The sequence below is a fragment of the Apis laboriosa genome, unplaced genomic scaffold (assembly GCF_014066325.1).
Source record: "Apis laboriosa isolate Shangri-la unplaced genomic scaffold, ASM1406632v1 scaffold47_cov149, whole genome shotgun sequence".
Taxonomy (NCBI): Eukaryota; Metazoa; Arthropoda; class Insecta; order Hymenoptera; family Apidae; genus Apis; species Apis laboriosa.
In genome coordinates this window covers 925291-950385 of record NW_025223437.1, presented here as the reverse complement: position 1 = coordinate 950385, position 25095 = coordinate 925291, and the positions used below count along the sequence as shown (strand labels likewise).

At 20.5% G+C, this 25095-nt stretch overlaps 5 protein-coding genes and 1 non-coding gene across 6 annotated transcripts; 2 read left to right on the top strand and 4 right to left on the bottom strand.

Annotated features, from left to right (window-relative positions):
- Window positions 1–203: 203 nt before the first annotated feature.
- LOC122716640 (DNA polymerase delta subunit 2-like) lies at window positions 204–2367 on the top strand. Its single transcript, XM_043939915.1, has 6 exons — window positions 204–369; window positions 457–761; window positions 882–1101; window positions 1176–1410; window positions 1775–2067; window positions 2188–2367. The coding sequence occupies exons 1-6, from the start codon at window positions 204–206 to the stop codon at window positions 2304–2306; spliced, it is 1338 nt and encodes a 445-aa protein (XP_043795850.1). The 3' UTR covers window positions 2307–2367.
- A 787-nt stretch (window positions 2368–3154) lies between these two features.
- LOC122716647 (class A basic helix-loop-helix protein 15-like) lies at window positions 3155–3997 on the bottom strand. Its single transcript, XM_043939924.1, has 3 exons — window positions 3944–3997; window positions 3492–3714; window positions 3155–3420 (listed from the first exon to the last, which is right to left on the bottom strand). The coding sequence occupies exons 2-3, from the start codon at window positions 3705–3707 to the stop codon at window positions 3187–3189; spliced, it is 450 nt and encodes a 149-aa protein (XP_043795859.1). The 5' UTR covers window positions 3708–3714; window positions 3944–3997; the 3' UTR covers window positions 3155–3186.
- A 1035-nt stretch (window positions 3998–5032) lies between these two features.
- Window positions 5033–6954, bottom strand: LOC122716605 (2-(3-amino-3-carboxypropyl)histidine synthase subunit 1). The gene is made up of 4 exons (XM_043939854.1): window positions 6377–6954; window positions 5908–6215; window positions 5430–5813; window positions 5033–5304 (listed from the first exon to the last, which is right to left on the bottom strand). The coding sequence occupies exons 1-4, from the start codon at window positions 6687–6689 to the stop codon at window positions 5074–5076; spliced, it is 1236 nt and encodes a 411-aa protein (XP_043795789.1). The 5' UTR covers window positions 6690–6954; the 3' UTR covers window positions 5033–5073.
- A 413-nt stretch (window positions 6955–7367) lies between these two features.
- Window positions 7368–7439, bottom strand: Trnaq-uug. The gene has a single exon. It is a non-coding gene; the product is annotated as a tRNA-Gln (tRNA).
- Window positions 7440–10598: 3159 nt separating this feature from the next.
- On the top strand, window positions 10599–19342 carry LOC122716634 (rho-associated protein kinase 2-like). The gene is made up of 10 exons (XM_043939904.1): window positions 10599–11086; window positions 11173–11315; window positions 11409–11432; window positions 11950–15338; window positions 15509–16043; window positions 16163–16414; window positions 16501–16509; window positions 16602–16728; window positions 16822–16893; window positions 17912–19342. The coding sequence occupies exons 1-10, from the start codon at window positions 10993–10995 to the stop codon at window positions 18430–18432; spliced, it is 5166 nt and encodes a 1721-aa protein (XP_043795839.1). The 5' UTR covers window positions 10599–10992; the 3' UTR covers window positions 18433–19342.
- Window positions 19343–19960: 618 nt separating this feature from the next.
- Window positions 19961–22936, bottom strand: LOC122716631 (WD repeat-containing protein 13-like). Its single transcript, XM_043939901.1, has 4 exons — window positions 22621–22936; window positions 21875–22551; window positions 20372–20664; window positions 19961–20284 (listed from the first exon to the last, which is right to left on the bottom strand). Exons 1-4 carry the CDS (start codon window positions 22700–22702, stop codon window positions 20038–20040), a joined length of 1299 nt encoding a protein of 432 aa, XP_043795836.1. The 5' UTR covers window positions 22703–22936; the 3' UTR covers window positions 19961–20037.
- Between the last annotated feature and the right edge of the window lie 2159 nt (window positions 22937–25095).

Below are 25095 nucleotides of genomic sequence, written 5' to 3'. Positions count from 1 at the left end.
TACATTTAATATTTTGCTTTAATAATAAAATAAAAATATTTTTTGATGATACTATACAGTGATTTAAAAAAAAAATTAAATTTGCTTTTTATGTTTAATTATAATTTTATTTTATAATTATTTAATATTAATTAATACTTGTTAATATATTGAATTTATTAATAAATTTATATATCATTCGAAACATTTAATAAAAATCTAAAATGGAAGTTCCACAATTTAAATACAATCGCAAATCATTTAAATTCGAAGACTTTAAAAAATTTGAAATTTTTACACAATGTTCTAAACAACAATATTGTAACATTTATAATGCAAGATTAAAAGCATTGAAAAATCACATTTTACAAAAAGTAAAAATTAAATGGGGTAAATATTTTATAAAGGTTATATTTATTATTGGTTTAGGTTATATTTATATTGTTATATTTTCTAATTTTTAATATTTTATTTTAGCGCATTATGAAATAGTTTCATTATCACAACTTTGTGAAAGAAATCAAAATAATACTTGTGTCATAATAGGTACTTTGTATAAACATCAAGAATTAAGACCATCAATATTAAATGAACTTAGTGAAGAACTTCAATTAATACCTCAACCGACTAGAACAAATTATGCATCATTTAAAGATATATTATATTTAGAAGATGAAACATTACGCATTAAATTGGTTGGGATTCATAAAAATATTCAAAATATAGTCACTGGTATAGTTTGCGCTGTATGTGGTCATGAACTGGAAAATGGTGCATTTTTAGTAAATATTATTTTTATATAATTTACAGAAATAATAAAAATTACAAAATAGATATAATTACAAATTAAAAATTATTTGAGATATAATAGATATTTTGTTTATAAAATACATTAATTACAGGTAACAGATTGGTGTTTTCCAGGATGTTGTCCGAAATTATCAATCTTTAATTCTCAACCACTAGAAAAGTTAGGAAAAATTTTGATCATTTCTGGTTTAGATTTAGCAAATAATTTACAGTCGTTAAGTATAAATTTATTATTTGAATGGATTACTGGAATGATTGGCTGTGAGGAAGTTCATAAAGAAGTGGCTTCTATTGTGTGTATTATTATAGCAGGTATATTTAATATATTTAATATATGTTAATGAAAATAATATTTGTAATAAATAATAAACAATATTTTAATATAGGAAATAGTATAAGAGGATCTATAGAGACATACAGTTACAAAAATTATTTTGAAACTAAGTTACATAATGAAGCTATATTTAAAGAAACTGCAAATGTAACACATAAATTGGATAATTTTCTTCATTCTATAGCACAGTGTTGCCCTATATTATTAATGCCTGGAGAATTTGACCCAACCTGTCATAGATTACCTCAGCAACCATTTCATCCATGTATTTTACCAGAATGTTCCAGGTAATACAGTTTTCTTACTAATTAATACAAAAACATTGCTATAAATCATATATAGAAATAATGTTATATTTATCTCCTTTATATATATATATATATATATATATATATAAAATTGAAGATTAAAATATTTTATTTGATTTTCATGACATTTAATTTCTTATTTTTGATTTTATTTTCATTTTACAAATATGTATATACTTATCTCCATTGATGATATAGAAGCAATATGGATTTTTGATTTATATATATTAATATAATTTTATTGTTATGGAATGATTAATGGTATTGTTTTTAAGATAACTATGAGAATATATAGTAATATATTAAATAGATACAAATTATTGACATATATATGATATGATAGGTTTAAAAGTTTTTATGGAGTTACTAATCCATGGGTTGGTAGTATAAACTCTCGCATTATAGCTGGATCCAGTGGCCAACCTATTATGGATATTATGAAAATTGCTGGACTTGTTGACATTTCACCTTTAATATGGTTAGAACGTACTTTACTTTGGTGTCATTATGCACCAACTGCACCAGATACTACTCCAACTTATTCATCTAGCAAAATTGATCCATTTATTATAACAGAATGTCCTGATATATACTTTGTTGGTAATATGGATAAATATGATACTAAAATATATACTGGTAAGTTTATGTCTTTTATATTATATTACCTTTATTATTATATTTTTGTATTTTTATTATACACTTATTTCTATGTTTATCATAAAAAAATAATTTTAGTAAAATAAAATATGTTTACAGCAGAAGAAGGACAAACAATAAGATTAATTTGTATTCCAAAATTTTCCAAAACACAAACTGGAGTATTAGTTGATTTACAAGACTTAAACACTTGGCCTATATCTTTTACTGTAAATTAATTTAAAATATTTTATGGTTTTAATATATTGATAAAAAAACAATAATGTAATATATAATAATATATCTATGTAAGAAAATCAATTTTCTTAAATGATTTTTGAGTAATTTGTATATAATAAATATATTATTTATTTTTTTAGTGAAAAATAATTTATTTGTTTAAATTTTTTTTATATTTTATGTAATAGTTTCTTAAAAATTAAATTTTATTTAGTATTGTAATTTTTCATAGTATTTATTTATTTATGGAAATGAAAACAAAAAAACAAAAATAAACACATAAGTAAAATATATTTTTATTTTTTCTTTCTTTATACATAAATATATGGAAAATAATATCGTTTAACAAATTATTATATATTCTATAAATTGTTCATATTTGTTAATTATTAATTGTTGTTAATATTTAATTCACACATAATTATAAATTATAGTGTAAGCATTTTTAATTACTATATATATCAACAATATAATTTATAATTTAAATAAAATATTTTTTTATATCATACTATTAATTTTTCTTAATATTATAACTTAATGTATAAATAAATTATAAATAATATATAACACAATATTTTATTTGAAAATTTAAAGTATGTTTTTTGGCACTATTCTTTAATATCACTGAACAATAAAATTAAAATAGATAAGATAAATATTAGATATAAATTTATTATTTTTTGATTTACTCTAAATTATTTAATGAAATATGTGAAAATAAATTCTTAATAAAAAAAATTTAATAAAATAATTTATTATATCAATATTATTTTTCCTATTAATATTAAGAAATATATTATATTATTTTTGAGATCTGCAATCGTTTTTAGAATTGTTTCTTTGTAAAGAATAATGATTTCAATAAATATTTATATTCTCCTAACTACAAGATTTTGAAGGAATTGGAATATTCATATTTAGACAAATATTCATATTTTTTGATGATTCTTGAGATTCAGAAATTTCTGATTGTGGATCTATAGCTTTTTCTTCATTTCTCATGGCACATATTACATCAGTAAGAGCAACTATATAATTCTTTGCCAAAGTTAAAGTTTCAATTTTAGATAATCGCCTTTCTTTCGATACATGTGGAATTACTTCACGTAAAGACTATAAATATAATTATTTAAATTTTCATAGAATGGAGTACTTTTACTAGAAATTATTATAACTATATCTACCTGGAAAGCATCATTCAAACTGTGCATTCTCATTCTTTCCCTCTCGTTGCTTTCCAATCTTCTAAGAGTTTTTTCTCTAGGTGTTGTTCCTTTAGATGAGTTTGATAATTTTAATTTTTCAGTTCGCTTACTGTTTCGACGTATTGTTTTATTAGCTTGTGATTGTTTAGGCCATTTTTCATTCCAGTTATCCCCGTTCATTACTTTTGATGTCATTCAAATCCTTTTTGAAAATATTATTATATGAAATCATTTTTATTTTTATTAATTATTTTAAACTTTAATAATAAATGATTAAATTTAAATAAATAATTGATAAAATGATTTTATAAATAATATTTAATAACTTAATTATAAGAAATAATAAATATAAAAAATAATATTTAATATGAAAATTAAATAGAATAGATATTTTATTTACAGAAACATTAAAATAATATTTATATACTTACAATTTATTAAAATACTTATTATGTGTTTTATTATTAACAGATCAATGAAGAAATAAAATATAAGAATGATAAATATATTTAAATTTTTTAATATTAATAAAGCATGTATATTTATTGCGCCTTTTTTCAATTTATTAATAAATAAGATTATAGTTAATTTACATTATACAATATATTTTCAAATATTTAAATCAAATATATACAACCGCGTGTACTTGTTGAGCCACGTTGAAATGACGACTGCCGTCGGGGTGCGGCCGAAACAGCCTTCCACCCCTGGAAACTATGCATCTACCCTGTGACTTTTTCTTAGTAATTTTTTAAAAATTATTTATTTTTCTCAAATTTTCATTTATTTATATAAAAATTAGTTTATAATGTAATATCTATTTGAAAAAAGAGTTATATCTTTAATTTGCTTATACTATATAATAATAGCAAGATTAAAAATTGAATAATATTCTTAATTATAATTTTTTATTTACGACATTATTTACAAATTAAAAATAGGATTTTTATATAAATGTATAGATATACGTAATAAAATAATGATTTTTAATATAAATTTGTAAATAATTTACAAATTCTAGTATAGAGAAAAATTTATGCAATGTATAATAATCATATTTGTATTATACACCTATTGTACAAATCAAAAGAGGATTTTATGTGTGGCTACAGGTGGGCGTATGACGTAATTCGCCCACGCGGGCCTTTCTATATTATTGTAATCATATGTTATCGTAGATTACATAAAATAGAAATTATTTAAATATAATAAATATACGATACATAAAATTATTAATTATTATTAATTAAATATAAATTATGCTTTATATAAGTTAAATATATTAAAATATATCGTAAAAAATAAAGCAAAAAATAACAAATATTTTTTTTATTAAATTATAATAAAAAGTTATTATAATTTCTTCATAGAAAAAGTTTAAAAAAATCATTAAAATTCTGATTTTATTATTAATTACTTTTTGAATAATAATAAATAAATATATATAGTAATATAATTTTTATCAAATTATAATACTTTTTAATAAAATTAAAAATATAGTTTCAAATAAAAAAATAACATTTTTTAATAATATTAAATTAAAACATTAATTGATTTTTATTTATGCTTTATCTTTACATTTACCACAACAAGTATCAATTTGTTTTTCTAATTCAGATTCTTTATAATTAGGAGTCCATGGTCCAAGACTAGTTGAAGCATAGAAATCCATAGGATATGGTTTATCATTGTTAAAGTTTATCATTTTTAAAGCAACTGCTCCTTCATATGGTGTAAGAAATGGTTTTTCAAAAGCTGTTCCCCAATCTATACTTAATCGTGGACATGCAATCTATAATATAAAAATTATATAATATGTATATATATTTATCATGTATATATATTAATATATTATTTATCATATTATATAATATTATATAATATAATATATTATATAAAAGATAAAAAATCATAAACCTGTATGAAAGCATCAATGTTCTTAAATAATTTAATTTTATCTGGAAATATTTCTGAAAGCAATATAATAACATTTTCTTTTCCTAATAAATTAATTTTATTTTCAAAATTCTTCAAAACATTAAGATTTCCCTGTCTTCCCAAAGTACCAAGTATCAATCCAAATCTTCTAATATTTTTTGCATATTTAATTGCTGTTAATCTATTTTCTAGCATTTGATCATAATTATAAAATTCTTCTGTCAATTTCTTTTCATAAGGATCATATCGAAATGCTCGTAATTTTGGATTAGCAATCATTGCTGCTTCTAAATGAAATCTGCCATCTCCTATATAAATAACTACATCAGCACATCGAATCTGTGGTGCTGTACAACCTAAAATCTTTATGTAATAATAAGTTTTTCTTATAATACAAATTATAATCTAATTATTTTTTAGTAAAAAAAGAATTTAATTTGAATTTATAATTTAATACCTCGCCAGGACTTAATGGTTTACTTTGTGGAGTAGATACTTCATAACCATTCTTTCTCATTTCCATTGCAATTATTTGTAATGCACCAGCAAATTGTATAGTACTTACAAGTCCAATTTTTGTTGTAACTGGTAATGTAGTTTGTAAACATTCAATACAATGTGAAGTATCAATTTTGATATTAACAAATATATAAAGTACTTTTATACCAACAGTTTGATCAATTGGTATTAAACAAGAATGTCCATAATGAATTAAAAAATCTGCATCTAATGCTTTCGCAGTATAATCATCTATACAACATGCTCCTATATTGATTATCAATTTGTAATAAAAAAAAAAATAAAGTTTGTAATTATATTATTACATATATATTATTACATAATATGTTCATAATATTTACATATACATATCTTATAAAAGATCAATAGATTAAAAATTATTTTTTTATTATTATATAATTTCTTACCATAAGTAACATCTCCCATTATAATAGTTTCTGCACCTGTAAAATTTTCTATAATATCAGCTATAGTTGTAGCATACATTAAAAGTCCTTCAGGCATTTGTAATGCAACTTTTTTCACTTTCAATTCTTTAATTCTCCATATTGATTTATGTATTTCAAAATTATAATTAGAAGGTAATGCAACAATTGCCGCATTTAATAATGGGTCATTTAAAATTTCTTCAGGAATTTTATTTATTTTTATTGGAGCTTTGAATATTTTACGAACTGATTTTGCTTTAATTATCACAACAGAATCAGATTCCTCACTCATAATTACAATCTTTTATTTATAATTATGATAAAAATTTATATTTAAATTTATATTAAAAATTTTTAATTAATTATATGAATATATTTTATATATATCATATAATATATATTCATAATTTATAATTTTATTTTAATTTTTTAATAATATTAATTTCGGTAAAAATCTGTTATGTAAATTTATAATCTGTTAATTAAATTTCATTTTCTTTTTCATTCAAAATTTCAAAAATAAAGAGAGGTTATTCATTATACTACCTTATTTTCGAAATCGAATAGACATGAATGACACCGATGTAGTAATGCCCTCTATTAAGATTGTAAAAATTCATACAACTAGTAAGTATGTATTTATATATATATATATGTATATATATATATATATACTTTAGCTATTGTAATGAATCTTTTTATTTGTAATAAAAATAAATAAATATTTTTATTTAATAAAATAATTAATAAAATATTAATGTTTAAGTAATATAAATCATCATAATTATTATAAATATAAAGTAACATATTTTATATCATTCATTCGAAAACAAATTATTAAAATAAATATATTATTCATATAATTATATAAAAAATCTATTTTGTGAATTTTAAATAATTTATTATAATATTTTAATTTTAATTTTCTTTAAGTATAATAAATTTTTTGTTCCATTAAAAAAAATTTGATAGGTCCCACCGAGATTTGAACTCGGATCGCTGGATTCAAAGTCCAGAGTGCTAACCATTACACCATGGGACCGATATACTAAATGTTTTTATTATTATTATTTTGTATTATAATTATTTATTTTAATATATATAGATATATTTATAAATATATTAATATGTACATTTTTCAAAATTATTTATTGTATATTAATTTGATTAAAAAATTATAAATTATATTATATTATTAATATTTCAAATATATAAATCTGAATAATAAAAGTTCTGCTAGAACATAAATATAAATTGATATAAACATACAATTCATGGATGTATTAAAATATTCAGATCTAAATCAAAAGAATAATATATGAATATTTAAAATTCTAATATTCATAGATTCGAATAGCAGTAAGAAGGATAATATAGTAAAAAAAATAAAATTATTTTACTCTATTTCCATCTTGTTTCATTTAATGAAAAATTCAATTATTTATAATTTAATAAACAATCAACTAACATTTTTATATATCAATTGTTCTTTTTGATCTCTAGAATGATTTTCTAAAGATTCTCAAAAATATATATTTATGGCTTATATATTCTTATACATTCAATATATATTTTATGTATTTAATATATGTATCTAAGAAAATTAATAAATAAATAAATATATATATATATATATTAACTATATATAAATATATAAATATATATATTAATTTAATATACATATATTAACTTAATCTATATTTAACTTGATTTATTTACTGAATCAATGATTGATTTATATTGATTTATATTATTTATATATATTTTAAATATAGAAATAAATAAATATAAAAAACGTTTAAAAAAAATTTGTTTATAAAAATATATATAGTTTGATAAGGAAATATATAGTATTAATAATATAATGTTAAAAATGAATGCTAGTAAATCATATGAAGATCAATTTTAAAACTCAAATAAAACTCATTAACTAAAAAAAAATATTAACTTATAAATATTAACGTATATTGAAAAATTATTAGAAAATATTTTAATTTGAATTTTATGAAATTTATTCTATGAAAAACAAAGAAAATATGAACGTATTGCTATGTATCGTTTCATGTGTCTTATATTATATTTTGCGAAATTATCATTTTAGACATATATTATAAAATCAAGAATATACACTTATATAAAATTATAAATTAAATTATATTACACAATTATATTATAGTTTTTAAAAAGAAAATATGTTAAAAATATGATAAAAATATGTTCAATTTTTATTCCGATAGCTTATATGCCAAAAAAATAAATAATGAAAAAAATAAAGATAAAGTAAAAATTGGAAAATTAATGCCATTTCTGAGGTGTCGCTAATGAAAATATACATAACACAAATATAGATAAGAAGATTAAATAATAAAAGAAAGATAAAGATAAAAATTGACTATGGGAAATCTTCTAAAAGTGACATCTTTTAAATATTAAAAACATCTCTTTAAAACATCATCTTTAAAAATACTTAAGAGATGGCGTTACTTTTCAATTTTTCTTTATGTCATCTTACTTTTGAAAAGTTGTCTTTGCTTCTCAAGAGGTGGTATTGATGGTATGTTCTTTATTTTTATTCTTCTCTTATTATTTGTCTATATTAAATTTTATTTCTGACTTTTTAGAGATGGCACTAAATTTTTATTCTTATATTAGTTGCTCCCCTTATTTATATTTATTTTATAAAATTTACAGATTATTATTTCTGATTAGTTTATTGTCTTTTTTGATTAAAATCTATTAATTAAAAATGTTTTATCAATTTTTTGTCTATATTGAATAAATTCTAATAAATACTAATATAATTCTAAATATATATTAATAATATATAAGCAATAACGAACATATAAATAAATTTTAATGGCATTACATTTAAATCCATTTTTACAAAAAAAAAATATATCATAAATTGATATTATCTTCATTGTGTTGTAATAAAAAAATATGAATTTAATTTTTATTCATATAATTTTATTTATTAAATTATTTCATATTCATATATTTTGTCTATTATTCTATTAACAATCAAAAAATTTAGATATAATTTAGTATATATTATGCATGAGAATATTTATGATATGAAATAAAATATAATAAAATGACATATCAAAGAAATTATTTTTAGAATCTATTGATTTTACTAATTTTTGATTGAATTAAAAGTACTAAAATGCTATAGAAACTATACCAAATATTTTAATTTTTTGCGCAATCGCAATTTCAGAATATAAAACACAAAATCCTATTAAATATATCTTATAATTCAATTTTAGAACAATATAATTTTATATAATATAAATATTATTAATATATTATAAATATTATAAATTTATATAATTAAATATTATATAATTTATAATAAATATTATAAATTATTAAAATATAAATAATTTTTTAAATTAATAAATTTTTTCTTCAAATTTAATGAAAATCTTAATGAAAATGCTTTGAATAATATTAATAATTAATAATCAATATCAATAACTTTTAATTTGCCTACATTAAAATTTTTTTATAAAATTTTTTATATATATAATTACAACAAATTTATGTTATAATAAAAAAAAATATTTTTTTATATTATACATATATTTAAATTATTTAAAATTATTTAAAATTTCTCTAATAAAATATTTAAATAATATTATATATATAATTATAATGTATATATATAAACTGCTATATTATACTGACAAAGAAATATTTAAGAACGAATTTTTTATTTATTGAATAATTGTATACTTATTACATTATTATTTATTTTATCATTAAATTATAATTTTTACACACTCAATGTTTGAAATTATAAATTAAAAAATTAATTAAATAATTTTTTTTTAATTAATTAAAGTAAATATAATATTTTTGCAAAATAATTTTTTTTGTATGATTCAAATTTAGTAAATCTATATAAATATTGTTGTTACATTTAATTATTATTAAATTTTTTTGATGCGTTTCTATGTTATATATATAATATATATATAACGTAATGATAAAAACGAAAATTTCGTTTTTAATTTATTCATCTTTATAATTTAATAATAACAATGATAAATATACACATAATATAGCGCTAATGTGAGCTAAAATATAATCTAAAGTAATTTTTTAGTCAGAATGTACATACTATATTTATATTAATGTTTTGAGATAGAAAGAGAGCAATAGATAGAATAAAAAGACAAGAATAGAACTGGGTTTGGCAAGCGTGGTGATTTTACACCTACCTTTTAACCGGACCGTGGCTGATTGTATTGTATTCGTTTTACGATACGGATCATGCTTGGCCCAGGTGGTTTCCCTAAGAAAAGTGTATTTCTATTTTACATATTATTGCAATACTTCATTATTGCTGTGACAAATTTATTTAATATTCTGTACAATCGAAGCTAGTTCTCAATAGTTTTAGATATCAGAAATATGAGATTACAAATAGTTGTGATATGTGTGTCGTAAAATTAGAACGTGTTACAATCTATTAGATTTTTCACTTTTTAGTCATGCATTTTTTAAAAAATTATAAATTTTTAAAAATGACTTAAATAGAGACTTTAAGAATGACTTAAATAAATCACGATCACCAGTTTCAATGCGCGATGCTGAATATTATATTATGTTGGATATGTTGGTTGTTTTGGGCGGGTCTTCCGATAATTACAGCCTATCCCGTATCATCGTCTATACGAACAGGTACAATAATTGTATATTCAATATTTATTTTGATAACATGTTATTAATGATAGGTTATTTTGCTTTTAATTTATCATATATTTTAGATTTATCATACAACTATACTTCATCAAAATGGGAACAATACTGGATACAATATACTCTTGGTCTTTTAAGTGTGACAGCTACAGCATTTACTTTAGTTGGCTGCCTTTGTTGTCGAAGACCTAGAAGACCTAAAGGATTTCAAGTAATTGTCATTTTTATATTACATATAATAAATAGAAATCCTTATTAAAATTTTTTATTATCTAAATAATAATTTATTCGTTACTAATTATAGGACAAAGCAGAAAAATGCAATCAGGTAAAATTAATATCACAAATTTTTTTAAAGATTTAAAGTTATATTAATCTGTAAATTTTAGTAAAAATTAATAAGAATATCAATTTTTTTATTTAAGTATTTGAAATATTATAGCAATTGGTTTTAGACAAAATTTTTTTTTATGTTTTTTTTCTTTTACATATTTATATATATTATTAATTACAAAGTGATAATAATTTATATAATTGTCATGAAAATATTTCATAATATTTATATGATTTATATTTTATGAATATAAGAAAAATAATTAATATTTACTTATATTTAAATATATAATAATCATGTATATTACAAAAATATGTATATTATGTATATTACAAAAAAATATTTTTTCTTTAAATATTAAAAACTAACTAACTTTAAAAACTAGTTGCATGTATTATTTATAAATTATTGTAGTATATAATGTAGTTTAATATATTTTAATTTTTTTTTAATTTATTTTTAATTTTCTATAAAAGTATTTGAAAAATATAAATGTAATTTTTTGTTATAGGAATTCAAAGATGGAAACAATATTGGTCAAGAATTAGTATTTGAGCATTCTCTTGAAGGTTTGGAGTTAAATGTTCCACATATGTTAGCTGTTTCAGAAAGAGTACAATTTGATCCTTTACCTGTAGAACATATTATATCTGGTGCTAAAAATATTTTAAAACCAAAGCCATTACCTTTATCATCATTATTTTTTGAAAAACATGATTCTGATTCTAATATTCTGCCAGAATATTGTCGTGAATGGTTTGATGCAAAGGATTTATGTGTATCTAGAGAAAAATTAAAATATTTAAGAGAAATTGGTCATGGTTGGTTTGGAAAAGTTGTAGAAGGCCGTGCAGATTTAGAAGGACATAAAAGGACTTCCAAAAATGGTGGTGTTGTTGTGAGAATTCTTACAGAAGAAGCTACTATGAAGGAAAAAGCTTGGTTTCTTGGTGAAGCTACTCCATATTTGAAATTATATCATCAAAATATTTTAACTTTGATAGGTTTTTGTTTAGAAACCGATCCATATTTATTATTATTTGAATCATGTTCAGTGGGTGATCTTAAAAGTTTTTTGTTATCAAATCGTGATAAAAAGTCTCAAGAAGCACTTAATAAAGAAAATATTCTAATTCGGATAGCATTGGATATTGCTGCTGGTTTAAAACATATGCATTGTAATGGATTTGTACATACAGATTTATCTGCTAGAAATTGTTTAGTAGCATCAGATTTATCAGCAAAACTGGGAGATTATGGAATTGGTGTAGAAAAATATCCTGAAGATTATTATGTAGTTGGAGATCGTGCATTACCTATTAGATGGTCAGCACCAGAAAGTGTAGAATGTACTGATACAACTATTGAAACTAGAGAAATTACATCTCAAGCAAATATATGGAGTTACGCTATTTTTCTTTGGGAAATTATTACATGGGGAAACATACCATACCATGATAAGAGTGATGAACAAGTAATTCAAATGCTTTTATATTTAAAATCAGATCTTTCATCAAATGGTATACAAGTATTGCAAACATACTTAGAAAATTGTCCATCAAATATATATCAAGCAATTTATTTAAGTTTAAATTTAAATCCACAAAAAAGACCAAATCTGGATGAGATAAGACAATTTCTTTTAAATCAGCATATAGAATGCTTAGATTTTGAACAAAGATGGGAAAATTTACGAGTTAATGCTAAACATGCTCGAAGTGCAAGTTTGCAAGATCTTAGAGGAAGTATTGATTCAGATTATTGGACTACTATTGTTGACGATACACCACGTCAATCATCATTTCGACTTGGACCTAATGAATTAGTAAAAAATGTACCAAGTATTAAAAATATTATTCATCATGAATCAAGCTCTGAAACTGAAGAAGAAAGTTGGAAAGGACGAATTGAACAGGGAGTTTATACTGAAAAAGTAAAACAAAAATCTAAATCTGTTACTGATTTGATGGTTCTTGTACATATCGATTTTGATTCTGATGTAGAATTATCAATGGGAGCTCAAATCTCAGAAAAATATGGAAAAAAAAAATTACCTGCTACTGGTAGTGATAGTGATCTTAGACATAGTATTCATACAGATGAATTCGATGAAACATTAAGAAAATTGCGGAATCCATTACCAAATAATACTTCTAACAAAATCAGTATGTTAAATACTTCAGAAAAGCCAAAATTATTGACATTAACCATGGATCAAACTCAAACTCCAATTTTGAGATTATCTTTAAATAACAAAGAATTTGATACTACATCTATTGTAAATACAATTACAGAAACACATAATGACAAACATGTACTAAGACTTCTATCAAAAGGAGATCCTAATCTTCCTCTTTTATGTTATGTACCTGATACATCTTCTGAAATATTAAAAAAAGATGATAAATCTCAATGTAATTTGTGTACATTTAAGCATGAAAATACTTTTTTTTCTAAGAATTGTTCAATTAATTATGGAACTAATGAAAACACTTCAGTTGATGTTACACTTTGGAATCATGCATTAGATTCTGCTTTAAAAAAGAAAATACCTGGTTTTTTAGATGAAGATGAATTCAATGAATATGCAGAATCTTTATTTAAACAAGAAAATAATATTGCACCAGAATTAATTGTAACTATTGAATCAAATACTTTGCAATCTCAGAAACACTATAGACATAATCCAGATAAATTCTCCAACGAAGAAGATATAGACATGAATCAGAGATGTTTATCAAATGAAGATGAAGAAGAAAGAAAACAATTATCTACTCCTGATGATGAACAAAGTTCTGATTCTGGATTTAGAGATAAAGAATCTTATGAAGAAGAAGAAAATGTTTATGCTTTAATTCCATCAACTTCTACTAATGATTCTACAATAAATATACCAATATATAATGAAGAAGAACAGTTACAGATTTTATTTGAACTAGATACTATTCTTGATGCAGAATATTATGCAACACTTCCTGTATCTGAAAAAATGATAGAAAACTTATCTTCAAATAATCATATAGAAAATAAAATTGTCTGTACAAATGAAGATGAATCTGATTCTATTCATACTGTAGATACTATAATTGAAATAGATAATAATGAAAATCTTACTTCTAATATCAATTTACGAGAAAATGATATAAAGCCAATATTAAATAATGAACAGACAATTCAATCAGAAAATATTAAAATTAAAATTGACGAAAATATTGAAATAAAAGATTTAAGTGATATTAATTCTTCTTCTCAACAAACAAATTTAAAACATTGTAATATTGAAACAAATATGAAATATTCCAAAGAAAAAGAATTAAAATATTTACAAAATAAAAATGAAAATGAAATTAAAAATAAAAACGAAATTAAAAGTAGAAATGAAAATGATATAATTATTAATGCAAATAAGTATGAAAATGAAAATGAAAAGAAATTTAAAAATAAAGATGAAAATGAAATTGAAAATAAAAATGAATATGAAATTGAAGACAGAATTAAAAATGAAAGTAATGAAAATATAAATAAATATGGAAATAATAATAAAAGTGATATTAAAAATAAAATTGAAAATGAAAAAGAAATAGGAAAAATATATGAAAGTAAAAATAAAAAGGAAATAGAAAAAAAAAATGAAAATGAAATTGAAGATGAAGACAGTTCTACTATGAGTTTACATAGTGATAATTCTTATGTATCGTTTGATATAGAAGAAGAATTTGTAACAGCAATTCGAAATGAACTTAGAGAAAAATTACCTTGTGCTCAGATGTCTGTTGTAGAACCACTAGAAGCTCATGATGATGATAATCCTATATCTAGAGATATAGATAATAAACAGTGGGATGATGATAGTGAAGAATCTTCTAATCAAAGTAGTGGAGGAGTGGGTATTTCAATAAGGTATTCATTTTAATTTTTTAATAATATAATAATTTATAATAATAATTTATAATAATAATTTATAATAATAAATTAATATTAAATATTAAATAATATTATTTAATATAGTAGTTATAATTTATTTATTATTTAAAAAACAATTTGAAAATTTGTTATTATTTGTTATTTAGGTATAATGTATATGATTCTCCCCTTAGTCCAATTCAAGAAGAAAGAGAAAGTACTCTTACTTCTGAATCATTAATATCAAATTCTAGAGATACATCAATTGCTTCAAAAGAATCTGTTGCTTCAGATGATATATTACTAGTTGATACTCGAACAAATAAAATGATTTTATTAGAAGGATTAGGAGAAAAATTGCAAGATGATGAACGAGATACAACTAATGGAGATTTGTCTGAAGAAGAAAATTTGGATTATAATTGTTCGATAATTCGTTCTCGTGATGATAAATCGCATATTATAATTGCAAGTTGTGGAGCACCCTTACCAAGTCCAGAGGAGGAATCTAAATGGCAACAATTACCATCATCTTTTCCATTACCATTACCTTTACCATTGGAAGATGATTTAATGTCAACAAGTTTTGGAACAGATCATGGATGGGGTACACAGGATGAAGATGAAGAAGAAGAAGAGGAAGAAGAGGAAGAAGAAGAGGATGAAAATAATAGTTCTAGTTCTGGAGAATTTGTTTGGAAAGTAAATACATTATAAATAAAAAAATTAAATTTATTAATAGAAATTTATTATTTATTATTAGGAATTTATTTTTCATATAATTAAATTCATGTTATTAATTAGAATCATTTTATATATAGAGATACGATGAATCACATATGGAACAAGTTCAAACTCGAAGTTATTTAAATAGTAATGAAGGAATAATATTAGATGCTGATGTTGAAGATGAAATAGATCTTGAGGAAGAAGGAGAAGATGAAGAAGAAGAAGAAGAAGATGAAGACGAAGAAGAAGAAGAAGAAGAAGAATTTACGCCATCAGCTTGGAATGCAACATTAGCACCTCATCGTTCTGCATTAAGATCTCCAGATAAAACATTAAAATCTGGTGTAAGTTTTATAATACTTATATTATATTTTTCATATTTTTTTAAATATAATAATTTATAGTTTTTTGTATTTATTTCTTCTGTCAGGATGAATCGGTGGGTATATTCTTATTTATATAGCAATATTCTTTGTACATTATATATACTACATTTAAATAAATTTTGTGCAATTGTTAATTTTTCATTAGGATCAAAAAAAAAGCGTGTGGTTTAAAAAACAACGTTATCATTGTGTATATGAATATCCTAAAGAAACTCTAGCTACAGAAACTCAAGAAGAATCAACTAATACTTGGGAATCTACTTCATATAGTGGTAAATTTATTTTTTCCCCTTAAAAACATAATAAGAATTATATTAAAATTGATTTATTATATATTATATATATGTAATTTTTATTTTATTTAGATTGGGAGGAAATGATAGATGAACCACGTTTAGATTTGTATCCTCTTGATTATGATGATGCCCATCATTCTGGTATATTTTAATAATATATAGAATATATATTATTAATTATATAATATATAATTATAGGATGTTAATATATTCATATAATATTTTTTAAAAATCGATTCTAGAGTGCAAAACAAAAGTTGTTTATTTAAACAATTTATACAAAAATATCAGTTATTAAATTATAATAAATAAGCAATTTAAGTTTGTATTTCCTTTGTTTAACTTAATATTTGCTTAAATAAATTGCTTATAACTTAATATAATTTAATAATAAAAATTTATATAATACAAATTTTTCTGTTTGATTTGAAAAATATTGAATATTAATATCCTATATATATATATTTTAGATATATATAATATACAGCAAAGGGAAAAAGTATTCATATATTTTTTAAAAAAAAAAGGGAATTTTTTTAAATGATTTGAATTTTTTTGAAATTAAAAGAAAAAGATGTTAAGAAAATGTTGTTATAGGCAAATAATTAAAAATACTCATATTTTCTGTTTTTTATTTTTGGTTAATTTTTGTAATAAATTTTTACATCTTGCAATATTTATAATTTTTTTGTGTCAATCAATTTCAATGAAACTTTATGTATAATATAATTATATTATGTATACATGCATAATTATATTATATTATACATGCATACATAATTTATTTAAATCTACAAAAGACATATTTCAAATTTTCATTATAGACTTATACAATAAAAATTAAAGTTAAAAATCATGATAACTTTTTTTCATAATATATATTAAATTTTGATAATTCCAATAATAATTTAAAAAAAATTTTTTTTATACATTATTTATTAAACTAAATTTAAATTTAATCTTAACATTTCTCAAAAATTCAAGTTTGTTCTAATTTTTAAAAAGTTATTCTGTTTTAAAAGATATATAAATATTTTTTTCCCTTACTACATATTTTTATTGCATATTTTTGAAAAATTTTATTACTATTTCCTATTTATATCATTAATTTTATCATATAAATATTATATAATTTATTATATAAATATTTTATTTATAGGAAATGAAGAGTTTTTTGTAAGCAGTTCAAATCGTCCATTTCAATTTCAAACTAGTGAGAGTAAATATGTAAGTCAATTTTTTCCTGGTGCATCTACGTCAATGAATGAAGAACGAGATGAAGATGGTGATCGAATACCACAAAATGGAATAGAATTGTTAAATGATTGTAGTCAAAATCAACAATATCAGTTAGGAGAATTAAGGCATACTAGAGATCGCTTGAAATTGAATTTATCTACAACTGGTCCATCTTTTGTTTCTACTAAACAAATGAAAGAAGATGATGTAAAACAATTGCATGAAAGAGAAAACATGTCAGAATTCTTACAAAGTATAAACTTAACAGAGGACCAACATATGCTATCAAATTGTTTGAATTACAATGTGTTACCAACGGTGCCTCCCAAAGACATTCAAGAAAAAAAAAAACTTAATTTGATTTCTTCAAAAAGTGCCCAATGTGATACTCAAGAAAAGATTGAGTCTATTGACAAGTGTAGTATTTTAACTCATGATTAACGTATTTCGAAAACGTTAATAAAATGTTAAAAATATAATTTAGCTGAAGTCCGTCCGAATTAATTTTGTTGCAAAAGTACAGTGATTATTCAACGAATTCACTATTAAATGAATCTCGAATTATTGTATATAATGTAACAAATTTTTATTGTGGCTAAAATGTAATCGATTGTCTATAGTATTGTATTAAATTTTGATTTATTGTATAGAAATATTAATATAAATAGAGCTTAATATTGATATAATTTTTTATATGATCAGCTTCATGATGATAAAAAAATATAAAAGAAGACAATCGATTTTTAAAAGCTAAAACTATTGAATAATTTCGTTTCATATTGTAAATATTTATTAAACTCATTCAATCACATAATTGTTATCAGAAAAGTAAAATTTGCGTAAATTATTAATGTTATTATTTTCATTATTTTTATTGATATATAATAATTATTATATTAATTTTTAACTATTGTTATTTTTAAATAACGTATATTTTTTCGATTTATTTTTATTAAAATTATATTAATAGAAAACAGCTCTCTATTCTAAAAAGTATTATAATGTTAATCAATGGACGGTACTATAATTAAGTCTTAATTTTTAGCAAAAAAATGTATAGTAATTAATGCACGAATAATTTGTTATAAATATGTATTGTATTATTACTTTTACTAGAACTGTGATGGGCACAATTTGTGCATTTTTATTTCAGTTAATTTAGTGAATTAAATTAGTGAAATTACAAATTTCATGTAAGTAGCACAGAAAAGATGCTGCCGTATTCTATTACATTTTATTTCCAATAAATTTAAATATTCTTGAACGATTTTTCACATATAATTTGTCTTTAATTTTTAATATTCAAATAATTTTTTATAGAATAATATTCTATGAAATGTAAATGCACAAAAAAATTTATTATAAAAATATGGCATTAATTATTAAATTTATAATATTTATTTGAATATAATAAACGAAAAACAATAATGATATGTTAATAATTATAGTTTTTACAAAATTTTCAGTATAATTATAGCAAAATATAACGGCAAAATAGATTAGACTAATATAAAAAAAAAAAAATATTTAAAAATATAAATAACATCAACATATTTGATATTTACATTGATATATAATTTCATTAGTATATGTGGAATCATACATATTATGTACTATTAATAACACTGCATTTATTGTGCAGTTTTACTACCATTATAATTATTATTATCATTATTGATAATGCTAATTCTGTGCTCATTATAATAGAATATTATAGAGAACAATTAATATATTGTTATACAAAGCAGACATTGATTTAAAAGTATGTGTTTCATTGTTTTTATTTCCTATTCCGTTATGACATATTTACATAGGAAATATTTTAATTTTATGTATTTCAACTAACTTTATTAATTTTAGTTTATTTTAGCAGAAAATGATAAAAATTTGATATATTGAATAAAATTCAAATAAAGTAATTAATTTGCTCAAATTCTAATATAGATAAAGAAAATTAAAAATTTTATTATAAATATTTTACTTATAATAATTATTTTTATAAAACATTTGTATAATATTATTTTATGTTTGTATATTATTAAAAGTTTATATATGACGTTGACGATTACGCCATAAAATAATAAGTCCTTGATAATCTGCAGAAGCAAGAAGAGATTCATCAAAATTAAAGGATAAAGCAATTGTAGGTGTTGCATGACCTTGAAGTCGATTAATTTTCGCTGCTTTGCCCTTTCTTGCTGAATCTAAAAGATGTATTGTACCATCTTCAGAACCAGTAGCTATTAAACATGTTTCCATTTGTGGGCAAAATGTCGATTTCACAAAATATTGTCTATAAAAAATTTATAAATTATATTTTATTATAATTTTAAAATTGTTATGTATGAAATGTTTATAATAATATTTAATTATAAATTACTTATGTTTTATGGGATATTTTGTCCACAAAGATAGAGAACCTTGATTATCAATAATATGATATAACAATACTATATTACAAGCACTGCTCACTAAAAGTGCTGGCCATGGAGCATCTTTTGAAAGCCATGAACGCCAAGAAAGGCTACTTATCATTCCACCAATTTCTTGTACTCTTTTTAATTTTGTTAATCGACCTGATCCTGGTTCTAATTGAAATGACATGATAATTCCTCTATCATTTCCAACCCATATCACTGAACCACCACTACCTTCACAAGTTAATGATAGAATCTAAAACAAATATTTTTCTTTTCATTCATTTAATTGTTTATTTTTAGATACAAAATTATTATTTGTTAATAAATTTATTATATTATTTATTAATATTTATTATTAATTAAAAATTAATATATGAATTCTTTAAGATATTTTTAAAAACATTGAATAATACAAAATTATTGGTATCAAATACATTTTATTATACAAATTGTTTATTTTTGACAAATTTTATGAGATACTATGAGATAAAAGAGTAAAAAATATATTTATCTTATATATTTTTAAAAGATTTAAAAACTTAAAAAATTTCGCAAAACTTAACAAATAAAAAATAATCCATTTAAAAAAGAAATATTTTATCAAAAATATATTACGAGTTTTAAAATTACTTTGAAATATAATTTTGTAGTTTGATTTACTTCTATTTTCCTTATTATATATATACACAGGATATCCTGAATTTAAATATCAAAACTTCACGAGCATATAGGGAATCAATAAATTATTAAAAAATGTTCTTTAGATTTACTCGTTTTGCTATTTTGGAAAAATAAAAAAAGAAACAAGACTTTCCATTTTTCTACTTACTTATTGATATTTATATATCTGTGATATTTCTATTTATTATATTATTCAAAATGACTTTTTCTGATAATACAACGAGTATACTAATATTAATTGTAAATGTAAATAAAACTGTTAAATATTGTTTTGATGTAATATATTACAGCTATAATTTCAATTTCTTTTAAACTCTTGAATTAATTGACATTGAATAAATTTTCTCCTTATATGAAAAAACTCATAGATATAATGTCTGCTGAATGATTAATATTTATAAGATATTATTTCTTCAATCCATTACTGTGAATAATTTCTGTTTAACTCGAACAATTCTGTCAAAATAAATTGATCAATCATCCAATTGAAATCACATTTTAGATTATATAATGTCAAGAATAAGATTATTTATATATTATATATATTATTTTAAATTTTCATTTAAACTTATGAAACAAAATTATAAATAGAAATATCATGAATACATAAGTGTTAATAAAAAAATGAAAAAAAAAGTAGAGTTTGTTTTTTTTATGATTTTCTCCAAAACAAGCAAATTTCTAAAATACTTTTTTTTTTGTTTATCAATCCCTTATATCAAAATTTTGATATTTAAATTTAATTATCAGATTATATATTATTAAAAATTTAAAAAACTAACTTTTCCACCAATTTTGCAAGAACCATTGCGAGTATATATACCAGTAGATATATTTAAAATTTGTACAAGTCCCTGAGAATTGCCAGCAACAACTAAATTATTATTTATAGGTATAAATCCACAACACAAAACTTCTGCTTGCTGTTGATCATTAACAACTCTTAAACAAGTTGGATTGTTTTCTATATTCAAAACATTCCAAAGTCTTATTGTGGCATCCAAAGAAGATGAAACTATAAGATCATTACTGATACTCCAATCTAATGAAGTAACACCTTTTTTATGACCTTCTAGTAAGACTATTACTTTTGGAGGAATACTAATGACATCACATATAGATAATAATCCATCTAATGATGCACAACATAGCTTTGATCTATCATTATTTGCAAATTTAAGCATCATTACTGGTGCATTGTGTTGATCAAAAACATGATGCACTCCATCAAATGCAAAACTTTCTGCAATTGATTTTCGTTGTATGTTATAAAGTTTTGTTTTAGTTTCTGATCTTTCTTCTTCTGTCGTATAATTATTAAAACTATTTTGTTCTAAATTTTCGCCATAACGTAGAAATAACAATCTTGCTCTCAATCTAAAATAATTTTCTCTAATTTTGGAATTTTTACTGAACTTTTCTTTTAATAATTGATTTCTGCGACGAATATAAAGCATTCCTGTAATTATATTATTTTTTAAATTTATATATTGCAATAAATTGTATCACAAAACATATATGTACAAACCTAAAGTAGGTAATTTGTTTACACGTTGTGCATTGTATTTAGCATCAAGAGCAAAAACTTGTTGATGCCACATAGTAACCATTTTATATGTATTTTATATTATAGAAATTCAATATCAAGTATTAATTAATTTATTAAAAAGAAAATTTTATTTGTTAAGATTTAACGTTATATAAACATCGATATCTAACCTATTAAATAATCTTTGATCTGTAGAAAATTAAAGATACAAATGTTTAAAACATATTTGTACCATTTATTCTTTTTTACATTATTCCCTCTTTCCTGATTTATTTATAACTTGAAAACACACATTATATTGATTTTATTTTTATTAACATATTTTAAGAAACTTTTATTAATTAATAAGTTTTCATTTATGATATATTACTAAATTGATACTTAACATTCATACTTAATATTTTTTTTAAATATAATATATTCAAAAAATATTAAATTGATTTACTTTCATTTATTTTCATTTTTGATTGTTATATGAGTATATTTATATACTACATATATAATTTTGTTTATTTGTATATGTTATACATATAAAATATTTGTATAAATGTATATAAATTAATTCATATTAAATTTTTTATTAAATCCCGAATTCAATATTAAAATATTTTTTTAAAATATTTTTATAAATTTAAGTAAAATTTAAAATAAATTATTTATTTATATAAATAAAATTATTTTGTAAAAATTGATATATAAAATTTCTATTATTATTACAAAATATAATATATAATATAAAATATTGTTTATTTTAATAATAATTGAAATTCTAATTCATTTTTATTTACTTAATAATGACTTAATAATGAAATAAGTTAAATTTAAATAATTTAAATTTGTTAATTTTGATTTATATATTTGCAAAAAATATAATATTGTAATAATTTGTTATAATTTGTATATATATATATATATATATATATGTGAATTAATTTTATAATTAATATTAAAAATTTTAAATATTGTTAATTAAAAAAATTAATTCTGCAAAATTTTAAACTTTCAAAAGTACTTATATAAATAATTAAAGAATTTAAAAAATTCTTCATAATATAATTTAAAAAATTATAGAGCAATTATAAAATTAAAATATTTTACACATTTATATTGTATAAATATCACAAAGTTCCTTTTAATACATTTATTTTTAGATATTTATATTTATTACACAGTAGTAGCTATTTTTTTTATTAATTATAGAATAATTAATTGTGCGATGCATTTTATATTTTTATTTGGTAAGTTATTATTTAATAAAAACATAAAAGATATTACCACTTAGTAATTGTCATAAGGAACTGCTTTATTTAAATTTTTAAATATATTCATATTTTTTCATTTTCTGATATATTTTGTATTTTTTTCTATTTTCTTATTATATATTACATTTGATATATTTTTATTTGATAAACTTATAAAATGAAAAATGTTCAAAAATATCCATAAATATAAAAAAAAATATTTGTATTAATTTTTTTAATTAGTAATTCTTGAAATGATTATATTCATTTAAATAGACTTATTTGGAATATATAAAGATGTTTTAAAAATATGGAATTCAATATGTATATAAAAAGATATATAAGAAATATATATAATATATAAATTATTTACCAAATAATTATAAAAATATTTATGTAATTAACATAAATAGTCTAATATATTTCTAATTTTTAATGTTTTACGTAAGTACTTTACATAAGCTAAAACATTTTATAAAAATTTGTTATGCTTGAAAGAGAAATGAAATATTTATTTAAAATATTAATTAATAAAATTGAATCATATATGTATATGTAATAATGTTTCTTAAAGAAAAATTTCTTTAAAGATAATATGTTTAATATGTAAATTTAAATTTATTAACTTTTCAAACAATAAACTTAATTTCTAAATTAATTTCGAAATTAAATGATAAATTCAAATTTTAACGATAACATTTAAAATTATACATATGACACATGATATTCTAATGATAATCATTTAAAATTATACATATATTTCAAAAGCATTTTTTGTATAGCACAATATTTTATAGTCATTAAGTCATTAGCGTTATACAATACAGTTTTGAAATATCCTATATAGTTAGGATGATAGAATAATCTGTTTCCAGAAATCATTTAGTTGACGAAATTGATCATTTTGTTAATAATTTATGATTATAGATTTACATTTTTATTGTTCTTCTAGAGAGAACTATTCTACACTTGGTCTCCCATGACTCTCAAACCATCCTATCCATATGTATATATGTATAATGCAATTGCTAACAAGATATTACTTACAATTTATTACTTATTTACTTTTTTTGTGTTAGTAGTATTTCGAATAATTTTTCGGTAAAATAATTTATTCCGAAAAGTATGATACACATGCTGAATTGTAAAGATTTCAACAGCATCTCGTGTAAATACTTTATTCACGTCATATCTTCATTCGTTTACTTCTTAA

Bases quoted from the DNA above. Each gene is read 5' to 3' on its own strand.
- LOC122716647 (XM_043939924.1), bottom strand. From the start codon at position 3,707: ATGACATCAAAAGTAATGAACGGGGATAACTGGAATGAAAAATGGCCT. The intron at 3,421-3,491 runs GTAGATATAGTT...TTATATTTATAG, and splicing joins GTTTGAATGATGCTTTCCAG to TCTTTACGTGAAGTAATTCC.
- LOC122716631 (XM_043939901.1), bottom strand. From the start codon at position 22,702: ATGGTTACTATGTGGCATCAACAAGTTTTTGCTCTTGATGCTAAATAC. The intron at 22,552-22,620 runs GTTTGTACATAT...ATATAATTACAG, and splicing joins AAACAAATTACCTACTTTAG to GAATGCTTTATATTCGTCGC. The intron at 20,665-21,874 runs GTTAGTTTTTTA...TATTTGTTTTAG, and splicing joins CTTGCAAAATTGGTGGAAAA to ATTCTATCATTAACTTGTGA.
- LOC122716640 (XM_043939915.1), top strand. From the start codon at position 204: ATGGAAGTTCCACAATTTAAATACAATCGCAAATCATTTAAATTCGAA. The intron at 370-456 runs GTAAATATTTTA...ATTTTATTTTAG, and splicing joins AAAAGTAAAAATTAAATGGG to CGCATTATGAAATAGTTTCA. The intron at 2,068-2,187 runs GTAAGTTTATGT...ATATGTTTACAG, and splicing joins TGATACTAAAATATATACTG to CAGAAGAAGGACAAACAATA.
- LOC122716605 (XM_043939854.1), bottom strand. From the start codon at position 6,689: ATGAGTGAGGAATCTGATTCTGTTGTGATAATTAAAGCAAAATCAGTT. The intron at 6,216-6,376 runs GTAAGAAATTAT...TAATCAATATAG, and splicing joins AATGGGAGATGTTACTTATG to GAGCATGTTGTATAGATGAT. The intron at 5,305-5,429 runs GTTTATGATTTT...TTTATATTATAG, and splicing joins ACATTGATGCTTTCATACAG to ATTGCATGTCCACGATTAAG.
- LOC122716634 (XM_043939904.1), top strand. From the start codon at position 10,993: ATGCTGAATATTATATTATGTTGGATATGTTGGTTGTTTTGGGCGGGT. The intron at 11,316-11,408 runs GTAATTGTCATT...TACTAATTATAG, and splicing joins GAAGACCTAAAGGATTTCAA to GACAAAGCAGAAAAATGCAA. The intron at 11,433-11,949 runs GTAAAATTAATA...TTTTTGTTATAG, and splicing joins AAGCAGAAAAATGCAATCAG to GAATTCAAAGATGGAAACAA.